At 40.4% G+C, this 26179-nt stretch overlaps 1 protein-coding gene across 2 annotated transcripts; it reads right to left on the bottom strand.

The window, feature by feature from the left end:
- Positions 1–830: 830 nt before the first annotated feature.
- On the bottom strand, positions 831–26164 carry TM2D1 (TM2 domain containing 1). Of its 2 annotated transcripts, XM_086462660.1 has the most exons (7): positions 26040–26164; positions 24833–24906; positions 22278–22386; positions 17866–17957; positions 14269–14342; positions 12957–13075; positions 831–874 (listed from the first exon to the last, which is right to left on the bottom strand). In XM_086462660.1, exons 1-6 carry the CDS (start codon positions 26144–26146, stop codon positions 12965–12967), a joined length of 567 nt encoding a protein of 188 aa, XP_086318786.1. In that variant the 5' UTR covers positions 26147–26164; the 3' UTR covers positions 831–874; positions 12957–12964. The 2 variants fall into 2 exon arrangements, with proteins under 2 accessions (XP_086318786.1, XP_086318785.1); XM_086462659.1 differs by lacking the exon at positions 831–874 and having other exon boundaries at positions 11375–13075.
- Positions 26165–26179: the final 15 nt, after the last annotated feature.

The following is a 26179-nucleotide window of genomic DNA, read 5'->3' on the forward strand; positions in this document are numbered from 1 at the left end:
CACACCTCTTCAAAGCCAGTTTCTTCAAATGAACACCACTCTGGGAAAACAGCTGGTTGAGACAACCAGAGGCTTTGGGTGCTGGAGGCAGCTGGCCTTCATCTTTCTCACTACGTGCACAAAATGGATTGTTATCTTCCATCCACTATGGACACCCAGCTTTGTTCGCTGCCGTCAGCACAGTAGCTTTTAAGGATAGTCTCATCTTCATTCACCTAGGAGAAAGTAATTGGTTAAATTTAATTCAAAGAGAGATCAATTAGAAAAGGTTGTGATAGACACTTAGGTCACCAGCAACTCCTATAAATCGCAGGTAGAATTTCCTTCTTTGCCATATACCAGTTTGATGTAGGGAAATGGCTCAATTGCAAGCTAAAGGTTTAATTAGGAGAAAAAAAAGGTCAGCAGAGATCAGATGTGAATTGCAAAGTGCTAAAGAAGTTTACTGCAGCAACATATTTATTGAGAGCCACGCTATAGATCTGTTCCCTCTCTGCCCAGAATGCTAATAGCACCCCTTTGAATTCTTCCTATCAATAGAAAAATTATCGATAATACACTTTAAAACTATTTGGCACCCACTTCCTTTTTATGATAATCAAACGGCTTTTGCAAAGACCCAGAGACTCCCTTACCCATCTCGTTAATTGTGGATCCTTCTTTCCAGGTCGGGTTTCCAGAATGTGACACCTTTCGGGTTGCTGTTTCCTCTCCCATCCATCGCAATCTGAGCTTTGCAGAGGGTATTTATTGCTCCTCCTCATCAGGGACATCGTCACGATGTAAATTGTGCAAGAAATACCAACGTGATGAAAATTCATGGTGTTTCTTCCTCACCTCGCTGTAATCCGGATGTTTTTTATGGGCATGCAAACTGCAGAAGAGAGAGCTCTGTAAAAGCTTTCTTAAAAGCAATGGGAGCAACATCAATGTGATTACACAAGGTTTCAGCTTGTCGTTGAGAGTGCTGAGCTGGCCCAAGGCAGTAGACCCCAAGGTCAAGCCATGCCATCGATCTCAGCTCCCAGGGTCACCGCAAGTAGCGCTTGTTTCAGTGACATTTAGGGTCCGGGGCAGAGGGGTCCAGGGGAGGCTCAGTGGTGTTTCAGGTGCTACCGGCTCTGTGGGCGGCAGGAGGAACAGCAGCTCCATGTGCTGCTTCGGACACTGGGATGTAGCAGACTGATAATATGCTCTGACGTGCTGCTGCTCCTGTAGACAAGATGAAGCATCACCGCTTCATCTGCATCTCCAGGAGCTCCATGAAGGCTCCCTCCTGCTGCCCTCTGTTCCCTGTGACTCTGGGGGGCTCCCACTGGTGGGGATTGGCATCAGTGCTCTCAGTGCGGTGGTGCTGCAACTGCCCTTCACCAGGACCTCGTCAATGGGTGCAGATGCAGCTTCCAGCCCAATCAGCGCTGCAGCTGGGGCTGGGAAGGACTCAAGGAGTGCTGCTTCTTGGCTAGGATCAGCAGGGGTCCAGGCACCCTGAATCGTCACCGGGAACACCATGGTTTGGGGCTTCTTTAGGTGTCACACATAATTAATGACTCTGCAATAGCATACAGCAGGGTGAATGCTGCAAAGGTCCAGGGATGGCCACCAAGGTGGAGAGAAATCAAAATGGCAGCTGGGCCTGGCTGGGAAAAAAGGAGCAATTTTTCCAGCCGCTTCCATTTGTTCCAGTATCACTCACCCCCACCCCCAGTTTGACAAGAGACGGCAATTTCGCTTTAAGCAACACTATACGAAAAAGGGCGGATACAGATCAGACTGTAAACTGATGTAATTAAACAGGCAACGTTAATTCCCAGCACCTGAGACTCAAGTCCTCCGTGCAGTGTCGATAACACTAATTTCAATAATTTCGGCAACGCAAACTGTACGAACAATAGGCGGAGGACGAAGAAGACTATTCACTCTTCTGGAGGATCAGAAACTCGCAGCAATTATCAGTCAACAGTTCCAGCTGCCTGGTAAACTGTTAAGACTAAAGTAAACAATTCACAGCTCTGAGGCTGGAACAGAAGAGCTGTAATTATTTTGAAGTTTTAACTATTTGCCCCCAACTCCAGATATAGGGAGCGAAACAACGCAGACCCCAACGCATCCAGCTCCCGACAAAGACGTGTGATGCTCCTCGTGCAGAAATTCAAGTGTGCTTCTAGGATGCTTAAGATTCAGGTGCGACGTGTATAAAGCATTAACCATTTCCTCCTGATAGCAGACAAAACCTGCATTACCTTAGGCAAGCCACGTTCCTACTAAAAAATTGACCTCTATGAGCCTCATAAGAGGAGCAAGAGATTCCCTCGTCTTTGCTGAGCACATGAGGGAAATTCAGCTGTTTTCTGACAACCAGATCATGTTTGATATCATCCAAGCTGACTCGATAGAGATGTCAAACAGGAGAAGGTAGCCGAAGTCTGCCTCGCAGTGTAATTGGCTTTTTAAAAGTAAGGCCTTCAAAATGCAATTTGGACAAGTGAGTTGCATGGGGCTTTACCCTGGGCAGTCTTGCAGCCTTCTCAGTGACAAACCCAGTGTGGCTCTGAACACGGGCTATATATGTGGTTGGATTTATGGAGTATTCATTATTTTAATAGCACTTATTGACTTAGGGTCAAATACCTTTTTCCAGCATTTTTTTTATTTAAGGAAAGAGCCTGTATGTCACAATCTCGTGCCTCATCTAATTGGATAAGTGTTTCCTTTGTCCTTGAAACCAAAAAGTAGACTGCGTATCCAGGAGCTACAGAATGAAAAAGCATCTGCTTTTGGTATTTGGCATGCCTCAATTAAAAATCCCACTCCCTGGGCTATCTTTTTTTTTTTTTTTTTTTTGATTCTGACCAGAGCACTTCTGCTCAGATTCAAGCGGAGAGTTCTGAAGGTTGAGCTAGGGGTATGTAAAAAACCAAATCTTTTGGAACAATATATAGAACATTAATGTTTTACATACAACAGAAACAAGGCCCGGATCCAGCAAAGCAAAGTTCAGAGTCGTGCTGTAAGCACGGGAACGGCTCGGATGCTCGCTCCCCTCCAAGCATTGCTGCAAGCTCCTGCTGGAGTGGAGCTCAGGTCCACTCTCAAGACATGACTCCCCTCCCTCCCAGTCGACAAATCTAGCGTTCAATATGCATGAAACACTTCCATCTTTAAAAAATAATGGAAAAGGTGTACCCTGAAGTTCACTGGATCAATCCCTCTGAATTATTTTATTTAGAAGACACTTCATTGTGTCAAAGATTTAACGGAGAGGTTACGATGCCCAGCCTTCAGAATGTCAATGCATTAAAACGGAGTGTTGCAGGGAATGTTAAAATCCCCAGTAATATACACCAAGGCAAAACTGCCAGATTTATGAAATATGAAAATTATTATAGAGTTTAGGTAAGACATAGGCTGCTGGGGAAAAGGAGTATAGGGGCCAGAATCCTTCTCTGTGTGTCTTACAAGTAGTAGGATGAAATTTCACAGCCTCACTATTGGACCCTTATGTCCCCTTGAGCGTTTGCTTCCCAAGCTGTACCTTTTGAAATGTGTGTATTTTTACATAAGCAGTATTTCCCGGCACACTTGCTTAAATACCTTCCCTTGTTATTTATTGCCCATTAAACAACATATTTTCTGCACGTACCTTCGTTGCACAAAAGATCTTTGCTATCAAATGCAGACCTCAGCACGTCTTAGGCCAGAGGAGTTTACTGCAATGATCTCTATGTGGGACTGCAGCTGAGAAGCACTGAGAAAACTCCGGCAGCACCGAGCAGGGTTCTCTGCTTATTAAGCAGCATTTCTGATATCTGAGAATTACCCTACTTTACTACATTTTACATTTCTTGGTGCATGTGATAAGGTTGTAATACAGAAGATGTCCAAAGGTTTTTCTCTCTCTCCTTGGGGAATCTCTGTCTTTGGGTGCTGCAGGAACAATTGCAATCCACCAAAATACTTCTAGGCTGTAAAGTTCCAAGTGAAGCGGAAGGGCGGGGGAAGGAATGACAAGTCCTTTTTACTGAAATTCTCTCCCCAAACGGATTTGGCAGAGCCCGGCTCTGCTGATCTTAAAGCAAGGTTTATCATTTGTGCAGGCTGCTGCCTGAAGGGGGAAAAGATCTTTGAAGTCGCTGAATGATGGAAGGGTCTCCCCCCTCCCCTCCCTCAAACACATTTTTTAAGTGTGGAGACTGGGAGATGCTCAACTGCCCTGAGTCAGGAAATTACATGACAAATTAAACAATTATGTGTTCTAGTGCTGAGCGTCTATTTAGACATTTAGCATCAAACATGCACTTAGCATGAATTCCACGGGCATTTATACTTTTCCCTGTCACCTGTAATTCTACACTGAATTATTTTACTGCACGTCAAGAGCTCCCCCAGTCCCGTATCTACACCTTGAAGAGATTTCTTTATCATTTAACTTTATTACAGAGGCACTGCCTGGACACTGTTGGAGTGACAAGGACTATTTCCTTAATTACTGTACATTGATAATAACATTTACTCTGGCAGCTCCAGTGCTATTCAATCAAGCAAGATTCAATACAAAAAAAGCTGATTTGCCAAAAAAAAAGATTAGCATAAGTGCCTACAGTCACATTCTATTTTTGAAGGTAAAGCTACTGTGTCTGTGAGCTTTCTTGTGGGAACTTTATAAAGGGAGATTAATCTAGTTTATCTCCTTCAAAAGATATTTGTGGAAATTGCAGAGAGTCACTGTTGAGGCTCGCTCGCTAATAATTTTCTATAAACATGTAAAATAAAGAACTGCACAGAAAGTGCTAATCAGCAGCAGGAAGGTATATTTTTTTCTCTTATATGGACGTAGACATTTGTTGTGAAAAACTCTATGTTCCCCAGTTTGCTATTGCTGTTCTTTGTCATTTAATCAAGTGGTGATTGTAGCTGTTGCACTTTAAAATTAAATGCTATTATTTATGGTAGAACTTGTTCTAGTTAAAAATGCAGACCTCAGCACTGTGTGCGTTTGTAAGCAGAAGGTTAAGCAGGACATTTTAAACGGTAAAGCAAAGGGCTTAATCAAGGCTGAAGAGCAAAATGCAGTGGGATAACAGATATAGTAAATAGGCATTAATCACCACACAGGCTTAATCCAGGTATTAGGCAGTCTTGGGGCTAATACGAAGACTCACTTACATAAGGACTCATTTTACCAACCCTTAAGCAAGTGAAAACTTCATTCTTGGGAGAAATTTCACCGATGTTAAAGGCCCTTGCAGTATCAGGCCTACATTATGTCTTTGTAAAATGATCATCACACAATTGTTTTGCCTGAAGGGAATTTCTGAGTTAGGAGGCACGTGGGGGTGTGGCTCAAGAAAGGAAAAAATTGAATCGCCAGAGCATAAAGAGCTACTTTTCCATGTTTTTTCTTTTCCTTGACACTGTCTATTACTGTGACATCAAAATCCAAGCTAAGTACGACTTGCCAAAGATGGACCAGAGAAAGCCAGTATCACCTCATGGGAGACAGCTCACTGTCTTAGTGACAAATTTAGTGACTACAAATCCAGGCTTAGAACATAGTCCTTCCTTAGTCATAATCCAGCACTTGCACACTACATTTGCGTTTAACTACTGACGAACTAAAATTTCAGTTCCAAGAAGATAATAGCACAGCCATAGGTATGAAATTCACTATACAAAAGTTCTTTTATTAGATGCTTAGAAGATTAAAGTGCTTCCACGTTTAACTTAACATCAAAAATTCCAAATCTTTATACAAACAGACACGTCATATGTACTGACACACCAGCACACAAACCCCAGCCTCCGGCTCAGGGTGGGTTTTGGCATCCAGGCCAAGCTTGCCTTACCTAGCCCTGAAACAGAACAGGCAGGCTCACGGTAAGCACGACACGACCTAACCTGAGGGAAGGGGAAGGAGATGGAAGCAGGGAATAGGGTAGACGGTCACAGTTTATCTATTCAAGGAATAGCAAGATGAAAAAAAATCCACAAACCTTTAATTGTGAATGTAGGAGAGGGACAGTGATGTAACTGTTCCCAGGGAACACTATTCTTATTTTGTAGAGGGAGGTGAGCCAAGATACTTAAGCTCTAGAGAACCTTTAACACAGGAAGCTATTTATCATAACAAGCTTGGTTGATACTGCTCCCATACTGAACCAATTAGATTAGCCTATTTCGTCATACTTCATAACTTGGGATGATAGGTTTCCAAGCATGGTACAGTGCAGTAATTGAATTTTGATCAAACACACATGGCCCATAACCCAGTATGTGAAACTTTCAGAACAGTTCACAGCTTTTAAATATCCAGTCAACATGTTGCCAAAAGTACAGGATGTACTTGATGCAAGTGGGAGAGGAGGGGGGGGGAGCACGAGTCCACGCCGTAACTTGGTACAGCTGTAAAACAAACATTTTTTTGTTCCGATTCTGTTCCTACTTTAGCAAAGGAGCTGGGAGGAGGACAGTGAATGTCAAGTAAGTCGTTTTTCTCCCCAACCCCCACACCCCCCAGGCACACACTTCCCTTTTAACATTCTTAGATTACCACAGCCCTTTAAATTCACTATACTGTACTTACATACTGTATTAGACACACCAGCAATTATGTTTGTTAGCATGACACATCCATTGCTTACACTTAGTTAACAAACTAACTTAAAAGTCACATGCATCATCCTCTAATAGAGTTATAATCAAGGGGACCATGGAATGAAAGCCCTAAAAATTACCCCCCACCTCTGCATTCCCCAGGCTTCTGCCTCTGCCAATACAATCCACATAGTGGGCAGTCTCGTCAGGCTCAAGGTGAACACTGCCTCTTCGCAGGCAGTGATCTCCTCTTACGTGTTCTTGCCATGTTTTCCCCACAGTAAATCCAAGGAACTTTGAAGAAGACTCTGGGTAAAGGCAACAGAATACATTAATAAATTCACTCCTACAGCTTTACTGACTAGGGGGCAAAGCACCCACCGCAGAACAGGTTCATGACATGGAAAATGCTGTGCCAGACTTTCTTTTGAGCAAGTAATGGCGCTATCCATATCAAAGCTGCTCTCTGGCCTACAGCTAAGAGTCTGGCATGCTTAAGCAATGGCACAGGCTATCCCTAACCTCTGCATAAGGTGCTGCCAACTTCCTTCTCAGCTTTGAATGCTTTGACCTGAAAGGCAGCTGGAGGCAGCTCCAGGCATCTCAGCTACCCGAAGGGGCAGCACCAGGGCAGCCAACACCTTCGCTTTCATTGAGGTGGTGCAAATGACATAAAAGATGGGAATTACTGCCGCAGCCCTCCGAAGAGGGCAGGATCGCACGGTTTACCCGAGTGCTTCTGGTTGCGCTCTGTGGATCGCCTGCTGCGAGCTGTCTCACACACCTGCTCTGGCGTACAGCTGTGTAAGAGAGCAGCCACAGGTTCCAAGGGGAGAAACGGTGCTTTTCAGCTGTAACAAAATGTACATCTCATTTAGCCTTGCTGTTGGTTTGGGACAGGTATATTGGCAGATTACAGCCACCAACCTGTCAGAGACAGAGTGCAGAGGATGCGCCGGATCCGTCTCCCTCCCCGCCCCACTCCCCACTAAGTTACGATGCTGCAGAGAAAAGAAAAAAAAGAAAAGAAAGATTTTGGTGTTCAACTTACTAGACTTGAACCAAGCCTCAGCTTAAACCAAGGTTAAATAGGCCTGTCCTAAGCCTCTTAAAGAAAGGATTTATATAGTAATTACAGTAATGGAAACTGATCTTTATAATTTTTATACTGCCTAAAATTCTGCTGCGTCATATGCATCTGCAGAGCCTGAGAACTGTGCTTCTCAGAGAGAGCACTGCAGTCTTGAAAGCAGCCATTCAAATGTATAAAGGAGAATTATCAGAGCATGAGTATGTTCAAGATTATAAAGAAGCACAAAGAGTAAGAATCAGAAAACTTGGGAAAAGCAATGAGTTTGTATTTGAGATAAACAGTGGGTTTTAAACACTTTATTTTCTCAGGAGTTTATGGAACTAGATCTTCATCAGACATGATGCAAAAAGCATTGAAACTGCCCTTTTTATTCTTATATTTCCTTTCTTTTCTTTTGCTACACTCCCAGGCCTAGAAAGCAAACATAGTGCAAAATGCATCTTGGCCAGACAGAATCCTCACATCCACTTTCCAGTTTTCTCTGTTGTGCAAGGAAAAATACTGGAGTGCTAAGTCTTTGCTGTACGATAAAGAACAACTTCAGAAGATTTGGAGATCTGATAGGGGGTTTGGCTCCACCTTCAGGAATCAGAAGGCAAAGAGACAACACGGTTTTGAGTTTCAAACACACTTTCTGCAGAAACTGAAGCCTTCAACTTCCTCTTACTGACATCTACTGCTCCCCAATGTGTCTTTGCTTCATATATATAAAAGATTCCCTGATCTGATGGTGTCACATTTCTATATACTTGATTCAGCTCTGAAGAGTCCAGCTCCTAGAGGTATGCGAGAACTTGTGGCAAGATGTCCAAAGGCAGCTGACACATGAACAGGCAGAGCCGATATATAAACAGAGTCAACAAAAAGCGGCTTTGAGGTGAAAATAAAAGAAGTTGCGATGCATAGAGCTGTATCAAATATTCTTAGCCATTTACACTGTCAGTGCTAACATTTCCATACAGAACGCAATCTTCTCTTCTAATCCACAGGGATTAGAAACATTCTATGGGTAACACAGACAGATTAAGATGAAGAGAGTGGGAAGAGTCTTGATCAAATTTCAGTCTAGAAGAACACTTAAGCACATGCCTAAAGTTAAGCTATTTTTTTCTCCTCAGATTCAGGCAAAAGCTGCAAACAGAATAATCTCCTTTATTTCACCTCTTGGTCAACTGATGCAGGCTGAACCCAGAACATAGCAGCTGTTTGAAAAGCACTATCTAAATGAATTAAAATGATGCATTTTTGAAAGAAGCCATATAGTGACCATTTATAATAATGAAAATGGCAAAGTAGTTAGGGATGAGACCACATTGAGTTTGAAAGGCTGTATGATGTATTAGTGAAATAATAGGCAATCACACAATTAATGACAGTCCTATGAGGCCACAGAAACCTACGGTTGCTTGCAAAATCTTGCCCTTGGCATTTCCCCAACTGGGTGCTTAAGCACCCAACCTGATTGTATTCAACATCGTTTTCTGAAGGAAACAGGTTTGAAAACTGCGGAGCAAGCAACAGGAATGGCTATCAGTGCAGAAATGGACTAAACACCTAATGAATCTAAAAATAAAATTAAAAAAAAAAAAAACAAACCAAAACACTGAGAAGAGATGCAAGAAGACTGAATAGACATAGCTGTGTAAGCAAATATAACTGAATATACTCTTGAGGAACAAAGGAAACAATTCTTGATGGGGTGACAACAGATGTTCTCCAAAAAAATTCTAACGGAGCGTTTCAAACACAAAGACCTTCCTGTGGAGCTGAGAAGTTTTACTGGCAGACGTACAGTAATACATCTTTGGAAACATAATAAAACCTAACATTTAAGGTGTTATCAGGCCCTGAAAGCAGAAGTGATATCCTCATGTAGTAAGTGGTGGGTGGTGGTGGAGAGGGAAGCAGGATAACAAAATACTGTCACAGGAAGTTGCCAAGCATAGTTGTGATTTAAATTGCAGGAGGAATAACTAGTCAGAGAGTTTGTGCTAAAATATCTCTAAATCCACTCTTTTGGAAAATGAGCTCTAAACGCAAATGAAAGATGCACAGGTTGACCTAACTGAACAAATACAACCCAGAGTAATTTATTAATACAGTAAGCACACCTAAGCACAACCACTTTTGCACTGTGTGAAAGAATGAGAAGTACCCAGAGCTGAATGTTTCCATCAGCTATTGCTCTTTCAGAGCATGGTTAAGCACGTTGCAGAAAATCCTAAAATAGACGTTTAAAAAAAAAGGGGAGGGGGACAGACAGACAGTTATGGAGTCATTTTTGCAATGACTGAACTGCACTGGTACTTAGGGAAGATTTGGATTTAACTCCTGGCATGGATCAGCAGCAGCTTCAGTGAATAGTTTTATACAGGTTTTTAAAGACTAGGCACTTCAAATTCTTTTTTTTTTTTTTTTTTTTTTTTTTAACTCTGGCCTTTACTTTTCATGTTCTTTATTTTTACAGATACAGAATAGTACTTCTCTGTCTTGTAGGAATGTTGAAAGGATTCCTGAATACCTGCAAGGCCAGCAGGTATCATTTTATCTGTGAACGAGGCAGTAGGATGACATAGTACATGGTCTAATTATTTTTATTGCTTTGCAACTGTTTTTGGGAAAACAACCCAGAGAGAAGATTATTCCAGTGCAGTCAGAGCAATCAGAACTACAGAAACACTACGATGGACACCTTGATTGACAGGAGAAAACTAAAGCAGGCAGCAATACAGCAAATCATCATAGGACAGACACTTTGATAAATATTACTGTAGCCAATTTATTATTAACACAGTGGGACAGCTTTACATCTTGCATCACACTTTTCACAGCCCTTATGGTAAACATGCCATATCTGACAATTACAAGATGAAAGCAAAGACCTCACTAACTCTCTACTGGCCCTGCAGTACTATCTGCTTACTCAGTTAACCCTCTCTAAACTTCAGCTAGGCAACTAAACAAGCATATAGAAACACAGATATGTGTGTTCAGATATAGAACATAATTCCAACAGTATCCAACACAAGCTCCAAAGGTTACACCATCTGTGGCACTAATTTCTAAAAGGCTTTACATCAAAGGAGAGGGTTATGAAAGAAGGGGGAAGTCGCTAGTACAAGATAGAGGATCAAGTGAAATACCGTCTAAAGGAAAGAGAAACAAAATTTTGCTAAGGGTCAAAATACTGCTCTGTCTGGTCACTCATGGCTTCACACTGACAAAGCAGTGCGGTCCTGACAACAGCACGCACTGGTATCACAAACCAGAGAGCATCAGGACGAAAGCATCCAATAGCAACTTTTATTTCCTGCACTGGTTGATGCACATCTTCCGCTTCTACAAAACCACTGTAACTTGGAATAACAAATCTTTCTCTCTGCTGGCTACTTGGTTCCTGGGCTTAACAGACTGATGGATCTCACAACTAATCATCTTTTCATCTGATTCACGCTGAAGAGCTCCCATATTCTTTTCACGGACAATGAAGGACAAGATGGACTGCTGAAACCATTAAGTCAAGCCCTCTGCTACTTGTACACACAGAGATACGTTTTAGAATGAAATCTTGTGTGAGGAGTTGCCCAAGACTTTTTTTTTTATTATAATGTCCATGGTATCTTCCTATTTTCACAGCTATGTTATCAGCTTCAGGGTCAAAAAACAACAAGCAGAGAAGTCACAGGATGATCTTAGCCATGAGATTTTATTTGATTCAAACATTTCTTTTCCATCCACTTCCTGTCTGTTTCTGAAAGTATTTCAGGAAACAAAATGACATGCACAAAGAGCATTCAGTGAAAGGGAGACAAAAGGGAGATGCAACAAATATCAGGCAAGTGAACGAAGCTAACAGAGTCTTCTTGTCTCTCTGAAACCACTAGTAAGACGCATGTTAGCACGTATTCCAAAACTACGTCTTTCTTGCGTGAAGGAAAGAATTAATGTTAAGAACAAAGTATTCCTTGTGGTTTATTCTCACTACGTGATATACCAGGTTACGCTGATTTGGAATAAACTAGGATTTCTTTACAAAGCTTTCAGGGCATCAGTCTTAATGTAGGTTTAAAAGAGACTAATTCCCTTAAAAATACTGTTTGTGGACACATTATGAAAGTTTCACCTGAAAAACAAAAGAATAACACAAATTTTGGAAAAAAATCTGCACTGAAGTTTATGTCACATGGATTTCTCACTCAGTTACTGCTGGTTTTCATTAGAAGGTGAAGGGAATGTTTAAAATAGGTCAAGTAACACGAAGATTCTGTTGACGTGTTTTCTGTCTGTATGTGTACATACCTTTCTTTAAAGGAACACCTAGGTAAATCTCAGTTGTCCTAAAGATTTTGGTCAAACAACTTTGAAGGACACAGAATTTATTTCATTGAAACACAACCGATCTAAATAAGAATGTTTTAAAGGCTTTATTAGTACAAAGAATTAGCTTTTTTAACATTTTGTAGCCATAAAACACATGCACCAATTTCTTTTCAGAAAAAGAAGGTATGTATTTCACTATGGATAGTTGCAAGGGAGGAAAAAAAATAATCAAAATAAGCAGAACAATAATTTCCTATTCTAACCTCAGGCATCCCAACATCCACCCTCCTTTTTTGTCATCTGCGGTTCTATTTTTTTATGCATCCATATTTCTACTCTTGATCAGCACGACCAGATTTTGCAACTTGACCAAAATCTGTCTTTAAACTTTACAGAAATAATTATTTCAATTAATAGAATTTCACAGGATACACCAGCACAAGATTTAAGGCCATCTGGATTTTAACTAACGGGAGAGAAAGGCAGTTTCTGTGGTTTGGGATACTTAAGTTCATCTACAAACTGCCACACATAGTTATGAAAACAGACCCCAAGCATAATCCCGGCCCATCCGTGCTAAAACTTTTGGTTTCAATGGACTAAAGATCAGCATAGCTGTTCTGAACAACTCTTTCTCCACCTCTCTCTAACACTCTAAATTACACTTACAGACACAGAACAACATCAGTGCAAATTGCAAAAGTCTGCACATTTCACAAATGGCACAACTTAGCAACAAACTCTGAGCTCACAGAAACAGCAGTCACAAAGAAACTTGGTGCCTTTGAGGTAAACTCATTCACTTGAAGAATTGTCATATTTTACCATCTTTGTTCAATGTACATTTAATATCCAGTTCTGATTAAGTGTAATAAGTCATCAGCAATTTCAGTGGACAACTGGATCCATTTGTAAAAATAAACTGCACCTATGCATTTGTGACACTTACTGCCAGGGTTAAGGATAGGTCTGCATTTTCCTGAATGTTGCATTGGTAATGGTGAGTCGTGTAAGCCTTGCTCCGTAGTAATCTATAATGTAACTAGAGCCATCGGAAGGTCCAACGATCTACAAGGGAAAAAGAACCGAGACTTTTCAATATGAAGTGAAATGTATACTTTGTGCTAATGTCTCAATTACTGCTAATTTTCCCATCATAAAATTAGTCATGCTTAATTAGTCAAACAGAAACTAGATTTGTTTTGAAGTTATGCTGTAGTTCAACTATTTTAGCGAGCACTGTCTCAGAAGAAACATTTCCCTAGGGCTTCTAATCAACCAAATTACACAGCCAGGCGCTGGTACTAGGTTAAGTTGATGAGGATTTGAGTCACAAAATGAGGCTAACAAATGAGTGGGCTCCAAACCACTTTTCTTGAACAAAGGAGGGTAGGCAGGAGAGAATTAGGTTGATGACAAGTATCTTTGAAATATTGCACAGGTAAGGAATGGAGAGAAGATCATGGCTTTTTTGTTCTGGGAGTGCTACCTTGATGTGGGATCACCAGTGAGATGAATAAGGAGAGATGAAAGATACTCTCAACTATACCTGTAAGTGATCTGAGGCCAGATCACTGCGATAACATGGAAAGGAACTTGAGAATGCATCTGATTTAAAAGACATATATACAAAGACGCATACTTTTAAAATATTTTTCTCTAAACCCATATAAACAATTCCTATATCCACAATGCATTTTAAGTTCATCATAAGCAATTTGCAATTCATACTAAATGGATGCACTGTAGAATAAGACAATTTGGCAATTTCAAGATGTCATGGCAGCTGGGGATTTAACCATCATGAGTGCTACGGTCACAGCTCTCCTCTCAGGTGATATAGGACTTGTATTTGGAGGAGAGGCAGGAAAAAAAAAGTGGCAATGTCTTCTGCACACTGAACAGACACCCCAAATGATGGGCTTCATCAATATAAAGCGTGTGCAAACACAGAACTTCAGGATTCTGGGAACAGCAGGACATGTCATGCGAAGTCCAACACTCCTTGTCACATAAAGAGGTCACAGGTTCCAACAAAGTGAATTTATGGTGCTATAGCTTCCAAGCTATTCATTACGAGCATTTACAGATAGCTAATCTAATTTTTAATGCAAACAACAAATATATTGATATTTTGTATCCAGAGCTAAAAGAAATGCCTTTTTTTTTCCAATACATAAGGCAAAAATGCTAACAAAGAATTAGCAATCAAAGCTTTAACAAACAGAGATTTGTATCTCGTTTTGAAAGCCCTGACTTACCTGCATTGAAATAAGTATGAAATCAATTAGGCTACCAATTCCACAAAATCCTACAGTGCAGAACTTTAACAAACCTAAAAAAGGAAAATAAAATTGAACTGTAGCTTTAAGCCAATTCCTACGAAGATCATAGGTTTCTGGTGGCAATCACATCCCAACTCTCTCCCCACACTGCGAAAACAAACCAAAACAAACCGCACATCTAGAAACAGACTTAAAGTTAAAGATCTTTAATTATCAGGGGAAAAAAAACCAAACCACATATTAATATTTCTACATCCTGAATACACTTTATAAAGAGTTTAAACATTAACAATTTAATTTTTTTAACAGACAAATATTCTTAAATAAGGAAAGGCAAAACGAAGTTACTGGAAATTTTCCTTTCTTTGACTGAGGCCCAAACAGAAAAGAATCTCAACCTGAGCTGCAAAATTTCCTTATGAATAGAAACTTTCTACCATCTCATGAGCTGCAGCACATACTGATTTGATTTTCAGAACATGCTACTTTGGAGAACAAGCCTTTGTATAATTTTTATATTTTTGCTGAAATAGGAATTTATGTTGAACATATATTAAAAAAATATATAAACACTTCTTTTTAACTGGTATTCAAAAATGCTATTTTCTTGTACAAATAAATGAAAGATTAATAGAAAATATATGGGAACAGCAACTAACAGATAAATGTTTCATTGGAAGTTGCCATGCAAGGCAGACTTAATTTGGAAAATGTCCTCAGAAGAAGGCAGTCTTAAATTTATTTTTTTTAATACCCGTAGTTTCTTGTACAATGAGTACTATATATGTTGTAAGTAATACTTCAGCTGAGCTAGGCAAACATCGAGGTTATTTTGAGAATGAGATACTCATTGTGAAGACACTTGCCTCTTTACCCTGGCACAGACAGCATGAAGACGAATGTGTATCTGCTGCATTTAAGTCAGTTGTGGGCTATGCTGCGCAAGGAAAACACAGCTCCCTGCTAAAAAGCATATCCTTCCTGTGCTTACAGCACACTTCTGATGGAAGACAGAAGCACGTTGATAACACCAGCCAGTGTGGCACCCCAGAGCACCTCTTTCCCACAGCCACAAGCTGTGCTCTGCTGCGTAATACCTGCTAGTAACACCACGCAGCTGTTTTCCAAAGAACAAGCTCGCTCTTGGTCAAACACCCCAAGGTCTTCTGACCTCCACCTCCTCCTTTGCGCTCCCCCTCTCTCAGAAGCAGCCATCTGTCCCACATACCACCTCCTCTCCCTCATGCCCTGTTCATGAGGCTGCATATGAAGGAAAGTGGAGGAGTTAACTGCATGCCTACTGCAGAAGAGCATCCCACTGTCTGGATATAGCTCCCACAGTTGACAAGACAAAACTAGCTGGATTTATAAACTGCAGGGAGACAGTTTATAATCTCTCCATGGAACAACACAGTAGTCAGAGAGAATGGGGAAAAATACCTAATGACCAAGAAAATGAAAGAGTAGTAGTAGGGTAGTTTTTCAGCTGATTAGAAGAAATGCCTATGTGCATATTACAAGTATAAAGTGGTGCCACTTAAACGTGTAAAAAACAATATATCATTGTTTAAAACAACTTGTTCACAGCGGCTTACACGTGAGACTTGCAGCAGCCAGACATAGTTAGCCTGGATATCAGTACTGGCAGTAGCATAAAAAACCAGAAGGGAAACAGCCAGATAAAGAAATGCCAGCCTTAGGAAGCAACAGTTAAGACGATTAAATAATGTCACACTCTGGTGAACAGTTCACTTTGTGATCACCTGCATCAAGGGCAGTCACCACTTAAGATAAATTATTTGTGACGCTCCTTACACCATCCCCTCCCAAGCTCTGGTCCTGACCCTCACTGCCAGTTGGCACTTTAGAAACTCAGCAGTCGTCTTACCATTGCTGGTTCCAGCAGCAACTCCAGTACACTTGAGGAACTGGCTGCTCCATTATGTTACTGGATGTAGAAGAACTGTTTCTGAACCTGGCATATATTTCTGTGCAGGGTAAAGTTGATTTTTTTTTTTCTTCCTCTTCACTTCCCTCTCCACAAGCAGATCACACTGAGAAAATAAACTGCTCTAAAGCATGAAGGAAAAAAATAGTGCTCTTATGCAGTAATAACTTATGATTTACTTCACAGTGTGTGGGAGAGGAAGAGGTTGCCTTCCTGATTTCTTCATATTCAAATAGCTTGTTTGTATTTGTGCGCTCTTTAAGCAAAAGAAAAGTAAAAAAAAAAACAACAACCAAAAACAACCAAAAAAAAACCCTCAAAGAGCATTTCAGTCTTCATTATGCTTGCACAAAATATTTCAATGCTAATAACCTTTTTCAACCATTTTTTGCCAAGGCATGGATGACCTAAAACATCCACAATCAACCACTGTCAAGGAATCCAATGTATCGATTTTTATTCTTTTTTTCTTTTCTACTCTTACCTACTTGCTTTTGTCTTCTTTACCTTTCAAAAGCCTGAAAACTTGACTTTGGAAAGTTTTTAATCTCTCCATGGGGTTTAATCTAAGTGTTTTAACTTTGGTTACTGGCTACAATATATTCCAGCAGGGTCAACAAGCATGACCCATAAGAGCTTGTATAGAAGAACAGAGGATTTATAAATATTATTACTACAATATATTACAAAATAATTACTGCAAAATATTATTCCAAATCAAATGGTGTAACAAAAAGGGGCACCTTATTGACTGCTTCCAAAAAACATATCTTTTTGTGAAACAGACGGACAAAGTAAGTGCTAATCATAGAATCTCAGAGAAAAAAAGACACAGATGTTAACACAAGATTATCAAGAAGGACAGATAATGTTATTCAAAGACCAAGGATTTGCATTTAACGGGCAGAAACTCAAAATTCCTAGCTGAAGTGACAGCAACATGTATAGCTTTTTCCAAACCATTACTCCATGCTATCTAGACTTAAATTTACGCCATTTGTCCAGCTCAGAAACAAAGCAAATGAAAGTAATTCTAACATATTAAGGTATTTCCATTATTTAAAAGCCAGTGGCACCATCACCCTGGGAATCAGGTCCTAAATACACTAACCAGAGGTAGGTCTTAGTAAAGGTCCCTGCTTCTGCACAACTGTTATTAATACTATGAGCTATCTTGAAGGTATGCATTTGTCAGAAAAATTCCATATTCCAAAACACTAGGTTTACTGTAAAGTTTGTCCACTATTTTCCTGGTAAAATCAAGCATCATTTAAGTAGTTGGCATGTAAGTCAAAACCACTTCTGTTTCAGTGCCTCACAAAGAATGCTGTGGTAAACATGAATGCAAAGCAAATGCAAAGCAAAACTATGAATAATGATAATCACGTTTGCTTATTAGGATTTTATCTGTTGGACAACTATATATCCATTTGCCACCACTCACTCTAACAGAATAGCAGGCTGAGGATAATGCAGGATTTTGTCTTACTTGACAATAAAGTAAGGATTCTAGTTGTAAATATTAAAACTATGTCAGCCTTCATTACTCAAAATATAAGTACGCACACACAACTCAGTCATAACAGTGAGCTTTACCTCAAAGAAAAAATAAGAAATAAACTTACCTAATGCAGGATAGCCTAGATAAAATCTATCTGCTCCCAGCCATCCAAGAAACAGGGACAGAGCCACTGCCACTTTGTAGGAGTATCCATTTCTGCCAAAAGAAACAAGTAATGTACACATTTCCAGTAATGACTGCAAAATATATTCACTCATACTTTTGAGAATTAAAATAGTGACTCATTTGCCTACTGCTTCAGTTAAAAAAACCCAAAACAACAAACAAGCAAACAAAAAACCCAAACGACCCCCCCCCCCCCCCAACTTGTTACTTATCTTCGATTAACGGACACAGAATTGATAATGCTAAGCTTTCAAACTGGATAGGCATCCTCCATAAAGCAACCTCAGCTGTTGCAACTCAAGTATACTCTTGCAGAATACAGATTATTCTGAAACTAAATCATGATTTCTTGTCAAGACATAATTCAGTTGCTGATACATTCCCAGTTTCACGGAGCACAACAGTTCAGCCCTACTGAGAAAACCCTAGAAAGCTAAGAGGTGTATGCATACTGTCTGTAAGCATTAGTCTCACAGGCAGCCAAATGGAGAGGAACAGGATAGACAGGTGAGATGTCAGCAGAGACAGTAATTGCAATGAGATCTGAAGGAGAAACGAACCATGGCCAATGGCTGAAGAAGCTGCAGGAAGGATTCAGCAAAAAAAAGGGTAAGTCCTGTATCCACTTACTACACTCTAAAGGTAGCAAATGGCACAAGCTCACAAATTAAAAGATCTGTTGACAGTACAAGGATGTACAGGGGTAGAGAGGTACTCTTAAGCTTCCCATGGTTAGTCATACAAAAACCACAGATACAACAGACTTTTTGAGATTTATACTAATTGGCACCATTCTTGCCAACAGCTGGAGTGATGTGGCCACCTAACCCCCACCATAACTTTCAGTCACTGCTGCTGTGAACTTCACACTAATAAGCCAGCTAAAAACATACAGCTATCAACACCAGAACTTGCTGCATCCTTTGCTGCATTGGCGAACAGCTAGGTTCTGAAAAGCAAAGCAAGCCCAAATATAATTAGAACTTAAAAAATATTCAGTAATTCACTGTTTTGATACATGCACTACTACATGCCAGCAATTATTTAGTTAAGCCCAAATTAAACTCTTGGTTGACAGCTGAATAAAACATAGAGTTTCACAAAGATAGCAGCTGAGAAAGGTCCAAGCACCTTTATTAAGCACTTTCAATGCCAAATAAAGATCTACCTTTTTGCTTATTATCGAGATTTACTGACTTTAAAACTTAACGGCAGCATTAAGTGATTAAATCATGACTCTTACCTCAATATTTGTTACTTAGCGCTTATTAGCAACACAGAACATACTGGGCGTTCCTGGAACCTAATGTAACGTACATTATCACCTTTAGAGCTGTCTTGTTTCCACTGTAAAGAACACTAATGGTTTTATTTAAAAGTTGAGGTAAACTGTTGGAAATTGTTCATCAACTACAAAGTGTCAACTACCATCCAAGGACACTAAAGCATAAAAAGAGCTCTTACATAAAAGGTGGGAATGCAGTTTAATTTGAGATGCTAGTAATAAACTGAGCATTTGCCTATTCATTGAAATGCTTTTAAAAGCAGAACAGTCTGCAACCTAGTCAACATCAAACTGACGGGCAGAAGAAATCTAGTATGAAGTGGAAGCATGTTAATATTGTATAACAAGGCTGTGTCCACTCTTGTATTTCCTTTGTCTTACTTATTCTTTCAGATAAAAATATGTGCCAAAGACTAAACCAGAGAGTAGGAAAATAAAACATGCCAGGCATCTAAAGGAATTTTTACAATTGGGTAAAAGATGCAATTTCTTTTCAGTTCCTCTTCTGATTTTCTATTGCTTCTCAGCTTCATCCAATCTTTATTTCTTCTGTATATGTTTCTTCCAGCTGCCACGTTAAAAACTTTTTCTTCCAGCTTTTCCACACCAGTTGATACTAGGTACTGCCATAGGTCACAGTGACTTCTGCGCTCTTTCAGGATCTCTTAACACTGCTCAAAGACCCAGCCGCACTGAACTTCATGAATTTCACAGACGATCACTTCATGGACTCCTTGCCTGAGATGGCAATACTTGAACAATGGACACTTCAAGTCTGAAGAATCAGGGTCCATGCATACTAAGCAAAATACATGACAGTGCCAACATGGGGAATTCTAGAATTTGGGGTGAAAAAAACCCCTCTACATCCAAAACATCAGATTAGAACCAAACCAAAGCAACCTTGACTCCAAGCTGTTCCTTGAACTAATACTAGGAGCAACTGAACTCGAACATATCCACCTATACAAACACATGCCACCTCCTGGTCTTGCTCTAAAATAACTGGATCCCAGAACCGTTATCTGGACTGTTGCTAAATTACAGGTTTGGCCAAGGACAACTTACTGATTTGCTAGGGATAGAGCTTAACCTGTTGTCCCCATACTAGGACAATCTTGCTACAGGAAGATAGCCCTTTAACCAATTTTCTGGTTAAATGATGTGCAATTATTTCTGCCGGAAGACAGTTAGAGTTGCCACCAAAACTCGGATAAGATGCTGGAAAATCTCCACAAAGCAGTTGAAAGGGCAGGCCTATTGCTGTAATAGTAAGATGGAGATTCCTGCTTCAAATAATGTTTCTAACAGGCAATACTCAAAATGAAATGCCTTATAAATGGCTCTTATAACGATCAGTGATCAGACCACTTTTGAAACAAGTGCACATATGAAGGACGGCAATATTAATCTTGCTGCCACTTTTAACTGGCTTTGGGGCTCTATCAAGGGCAGGCTTACCTAACTCTTTCTGCATTCACAGTTGTACTTTACTGGAGTTTTCAGCAAGCCCACAAAGGGTCCTCCTCCCCTTCTGCCATACTAGCAGTCATGGGACTGGAAAAACCACAGCAAGTTCTTTTGGTAGTGTAACCATTGATTATGCCATCATTAATAATAGTCACGATCAAGTAATAGACATCATAAGAATGACATTTTTCTGCCTACACAGATTTGTTCTTTTGATTAATAAATGTAAAGAAAAAGTACATTTAAAAATTGTTTCTAGAAAATATATTAAACCAAAAATACACGTTTACAAAAAACTCCAAACGTAAGAATTACTGTCTACTCCAAAGAGGAAGCAATTTTATTAAGCTAGTATAGCTCATCTTATTCTCAGTCCTCATCACAGATGGGACTGAAACACAATTGTTTCTGGACAAAAATGTGACTGAAGTCTAGTTTGCTAGCATTTAAATTTGATTAGACGTAATAATATGTTTTCTTCATTTTGCTGAGTTTTGACTGTTGAGAAGACTAAATGCAGAGAAAATATTTATGAAACTAAGAGGCAGAGCTGTACTTCTGAGATAGGCAAATTATTGAGCAGCAAGTATCACATCAGAGTTATTTGCCCGCTAGTGTGGTAAGGAATACCCGGCAAATATTACTGGAGTTTTAATTCCCAAAGATTCCAGTAGGACAAAAGAAAAAAGCTCCTGCGTGAATCCCACAAAAAGAAGAAACAAATGGTACTGACAGGTGTTAGTTGATCATTAGCATTGGTCAGTTGGAACATTTATTGGTATCCAGAGCTCTCCATTGCTCGCAATGTGCTTTAGAAAAACTAGGTCCATCATTTTCATGTTTCAGAAACAGGCTTTTAAAAGACACAGAGGATTTGATTAAATATAAAGGTTGCTTAAAAGTAGAGAACCGTTTCTCTTTTAAAAGATTTTTTTGGGAACTGGAGAAAAGACTTAAACTCCCCCAATATTCATGCATGCTACAACTTAAGCTGCAGCTACAAGCACACTTTAACCTGGCACGAACCAGTACTGCCAGCCCAGCCCAGCCCTCCTTTCTCCACTCTCTTTTATCCTCAAGTTGCCCTCATTCTTGCCCTGGCACAAGCACTTGAAGCAACTGTACTGTGACACCAATCGGGGAACTGATCCAAGTTAGTTCAAACCCAGATCAGTTCCCTGATGCAGTATACAGTGGGGTATGTCAGGGGGAGATGAAGAGGTGTCCCCAGACAGCTCCTTTCAGCAGCTCTGCTGATTTTAAACATACGCAAAATGTAGCCTTAGCATTTGGGGCAAATTTTTGCCAGGGTGAAGTACTAAATAAAGCAAAGGTAAAATACTAAGATAAAGCAAAGACACAAACACAACTAAACAAAGAAAAATGTGTCCATAGTTGAGACAGATTTACTCACAAACATGCATGTTGTATCCTTATACTACTTAGAGTGTTTATTAGAGGATTAAGTACTGGGCAACAAGTGTAAGGTTCTATCTTACTTCTCCTTTTCCTTCTGTCAACACATCATACTATTTTAGAAAAACGTTACTGTGAAAACAAAGATAAATTGTTACAAAAAACAATAGTGTACTTACACATTGCGACATGCAATGGGCTTGTAAAATCCAACTTCCTGTCCCGTAAAGACTTTTTCTATGCCAAGGTGATCTTTGCAAGTAATATTTGGTGCTGGCAGACATTGAACTGAGGACAAAAAATTATGTGAAATTAAGCAGTAACTAAGTGGGTGTTGTAGTGTTTTTCTGACAAGACACAAGTTTTACTGTGCAAAAGTCTTGATAGAAAGCACAGTACACACACGCGTATTACTTTTTTAAAAAACATGTCTTTTCAAAGCCAGTCCTATGACTAACTTGTATCTTTTCCTGGCTAAGTATTAAGTAAAATACACAAACATTGGTGCCCTGATTCTGTTGTAATTTCCATTCTGGCTCCAATATGAGTCAATGGGAAATCTGAACCTGACATGCAGAAAACATTTTCATCATGAGAACAGTCAAATATTGGAACAAGTTGCCCAGAGAGGTGGTGCCATCACCATCCCCGGAGGTTTTCAAGATCTGACTGCACAAAGCCCTGAGCAACCTGGTCTGAATTCGGTGCCACCGCTGGTTTGAGCAGCAGGTTGGACTATATGACTTCCTGAGGTCTCTTTCAACCCAAATTATTCTATTAATCTAAGCTAAGGCTTGATTCTCAAGAGAACCAAAGGGGAAATCACAGCAGAAAGTGACATCTGCTAAAAGCCTGCAATGTATTACTGGAGTATCAGTCACTCTCCAATGTTGAAGTTTGTTGTTCTAAAAGGAAAAATCCCAGTCCTTTACCCACTTTCTACCAGTTTTCAGTATTTGTGAGTCCTCTTGGTTAATTCCAACAAAACTGCAAGCCAGGTTCAACATTTCTTTCCAAATTTGCCAATAATACACACAGGCAAGAGGACAAAAAAAAACCCCAAAAAATAAACAAAAAAAAAAGGGTTATATCTGGACTTTACTCCTACCAAGTTCTACGTTGATGCTACTGATCCATGTGCCTAATTAAGACAATTACCAAAAAATACACTCTTTCTTATAAAGCAAATAAGCAAAGAAAGCATTGCTTCCCTTTACTTAGAGGAAACCCACAGCGGTCAAAATATATTGATACAGGAAAGGCCACAGTTTTCTTGTCAACGTCATGCCAGTAAGACTCCAAACCTGCTACTCAATGAGACTACTTGGACGCTTTGAATTAAACCCTTATTTGTTTGGGTGGCAGATCCCAGAAAGGCATTCAGAAACAGCAGTGCTTCAAGCATGATCCAGAAGATTACCCTTTTATTACTTAGTAATACTGAGCAATTCAAAATACCGCAGGGACAATCTAAAAACTGCTATGTGTGTAAAAACTCTATACAGATATAGAAAACATGTTAATTTAGCAACCTTCTCCACTCTGAAGCTTATCTCCTGTTTAAATACGTGGTGTATTAAATACAATCACATGGTTAGTGGTTAAACAACTAACCATCTGAGCTGTGATCAATCTCACAGGGGCAACGGGTGCAAGCTGGAGCATAGGAGGTTCCACACCAACATAGGGAAAAACTTTTTCGCTCTGAGGGTGACAGAGCACTGGAAGAGGCTGAGAAAGAGGTGGTGGAGTCTCCTTCTCTGGAGACATTCAAAACCCACCTGGACACGTTCCTGTGTGACCTACTCTAGCTGGTCCTGCTCTGGCAGGGGGGTTGGACTAGATGATCTTTCAAGGTCCCTTCCAACCCCTAACGTTCTGTGATTCTGTAATATTCTTTCTGCTCACTGACTGGCCATTTATGATCAGGGACACAACATCAAAGATGACACAAGGGATTGAGTAACTTAAAAAAGGATCCATTTCAGATAGCATTTTAATCCAGTCTCTGAAAAGTATTTGGAAAAAACTGTAACTATCCATGATCATCTCAATGAAGAAAACTATTCAGCATTTATGGAAAGTAAAATACGAAAGACAACAAGCATACACACATATTTTAAACCTGAGTGCACATAAAGCAAAACTGTTGTGCTATTAGCTAACACAGAGACCATTTACTTCTGAGAACATCAGAAAAGCTAAAGACGTGTCATAAACCAAGTGATCAATTTAAGCATTTTTCTGTTGCACTCCAAAGTACATCAGAACTTAGCATCAAAATACATGTAAGTGCTTTCAAAACAAAGTCTCGTGGCACCAAAAACTCACAAGGATGGAAGGCACCATGTTGCCTTAAAATTTTTTTTTTTAAAAATAGAAGATTTTGAAGACTGTTCTGTCACATGTCAATTCTTCTAGTAAGTATATGCAGAATCAGTATGACAGGAATGGTTTGTTTTTAATCACAGTAGTGCAGGACAGAGCCTAGAGGCTATAACGTACATTGAAGAGATTTACCAGAAACCTCACTTACAAGTGTACCAATCAGAGACAATGTATTTATTCATTTTCAGTAAAGCATCCAATCCACACAAGTGTTTTAGGCTTTCATACTAATGACATTACTAATCCCATGTTTTATAAAGCTCATCTAGCAGATATACAAACACATAAAGTGAACATTTCCTTGGAAAACGTAGTTACTGTCAACATATAAATTAGAAATCCTTACCATATGCTGTGTGATTTGTACAATTCATTGGTTCTTGTGTACTGTTGTCTATTTTAGGCTCATCGCACATATATGTTCAGGTAATTGAGGAAAACATTTTTCATATCAAACACTACAACAGGTTTAAAAGTAATTTATTCCACCCTCTTTAAACCCTAAGGATTTAAGATGCACCTTGATGTTAGTTCCTATCCATCCCCCAAAATAGGAACAGCACATTACCATACAGCAAATCTGCTAATCCAATTTAATACACCAATATATTGCATAAGCTCCATGTTTAATTAGTGCTGCAGTCAGCACTACCTAAAGGAACGACAATATTTATCAGTCATAGCCTCTGTATCTGAAGGCAACAAGGTAGCACACCTAATCTAGTCTTCTTCTCTTATTTCAACACCACAGTACCTCTAAACTGAGGCATTTGGTTGAGAAGATTAAATCTACAGTGACATACAAAATTCAAAGAACACCTAAAAATGAAAATCTGAAATGCCAGGAATTTGGACTAGAAAAAACCTGGTCTGGAACTTACTTCCAGAGGTCTGAACTCTCACAGCCAAGTAAAGCAGAAGACAAAGTTAACTTTTCCAAGATTTGCTTTCCTGACACTTTTGAGCTGCAGCTACATCAGTTAACTGCTCCCATCAACAACCATTTTCTGGGGAAGGCCTGATGCACCTTTGGACAGTCAGGAGCCTCGCAGCTACAGTCTAACACTTGCACCCCACTCGTTTGGACTGTGGAGGTAGACTCAACATTATCCAAAACCACTGCATCTCACTCGAGCGTCCTGCAAAAAATAAGAAGGTGGAGGGGTGGGGGAGACGAGTCTCTCATCTCAAAATCGGTGAGACATCCCAAACCTGCACACAGGAACACACTGTGCCACCCCCAAAATGAACCTAGGCCGCCGCAGATGTGCCCTCTCCCGCTCCTTCCAGCTGAAACCCCCTCGGGGCTCCTGACCTGAGGCTTCCTCTAACACCCGAGGGTCACCCCCATCCTGCCAGGCACCTCACACCCTCCACCTCTCCGTTCCCCTCCACCCGAGGCGGCTGGGCAAGCGCCCCCCCCCCCCCCCCCCCCAGGCAAACCGGGCCCGGGGCGAGGCGCCGCCAACCCCTCCGCCCTCCCGGACCCCATGGCCATAGCAACCGAGACCCCGCCGAGACCCCGCCGCCCACCCCGGCCGCGCTCAGGATATTGTCCCAGCCTCAGCTCGTCGCACTTGAGCGGCGGCTCCGCGCCCGCCGCTCCCTCCACGGCTGCACCCGCGAACCAGAGGAGAAGCAAGATCCGGGTCTCCGCCATGCCTCTCCGCTTCCCCAGCCCCGCCGGCAGCCG

The sequence above is a fragment of the Leptosomus discolor genome, chromosome 3 (genome assembly GCF_034619465.1).
Source record: "Leptosomus discolor isolate bLepDis1 chromosome 3, bLepDis1.hap2, whole genome shotgun sequence".
NCBI classification, from domain to species: domain Eukaryota; kingdom Metazoa; phylum Chordata; class Aves; order Leptosomiformes; family Leptosomidae; genus Leptosomus; species Leptosomus discolor.

Bases quoted from the DNA above. Each gene is read 5' to 3' on its own strand.
- TM2D1 (XM_086462660.1), bottom strand. From the start codon at position 26,146: ATGGCGGAGACCCGGATCTTGCTTCTCCTCTGGTTCGCGGGTGCAGCC. The intron at 17,958-22,277 runs GTAAGTACACTA...TTCTTTTGGCAG, and splicing joins CCCATTGCATGTCGCAATGT to AAATGGATACTCCTACAAAG. The intron at 14,343-17,865 runs GTAAGTTTATTT...TTCCTTTTTTAG, and splicing joins TCTAGGCTATCCTGCATTAG to GTTTGTTAAAGTTCTGCACT.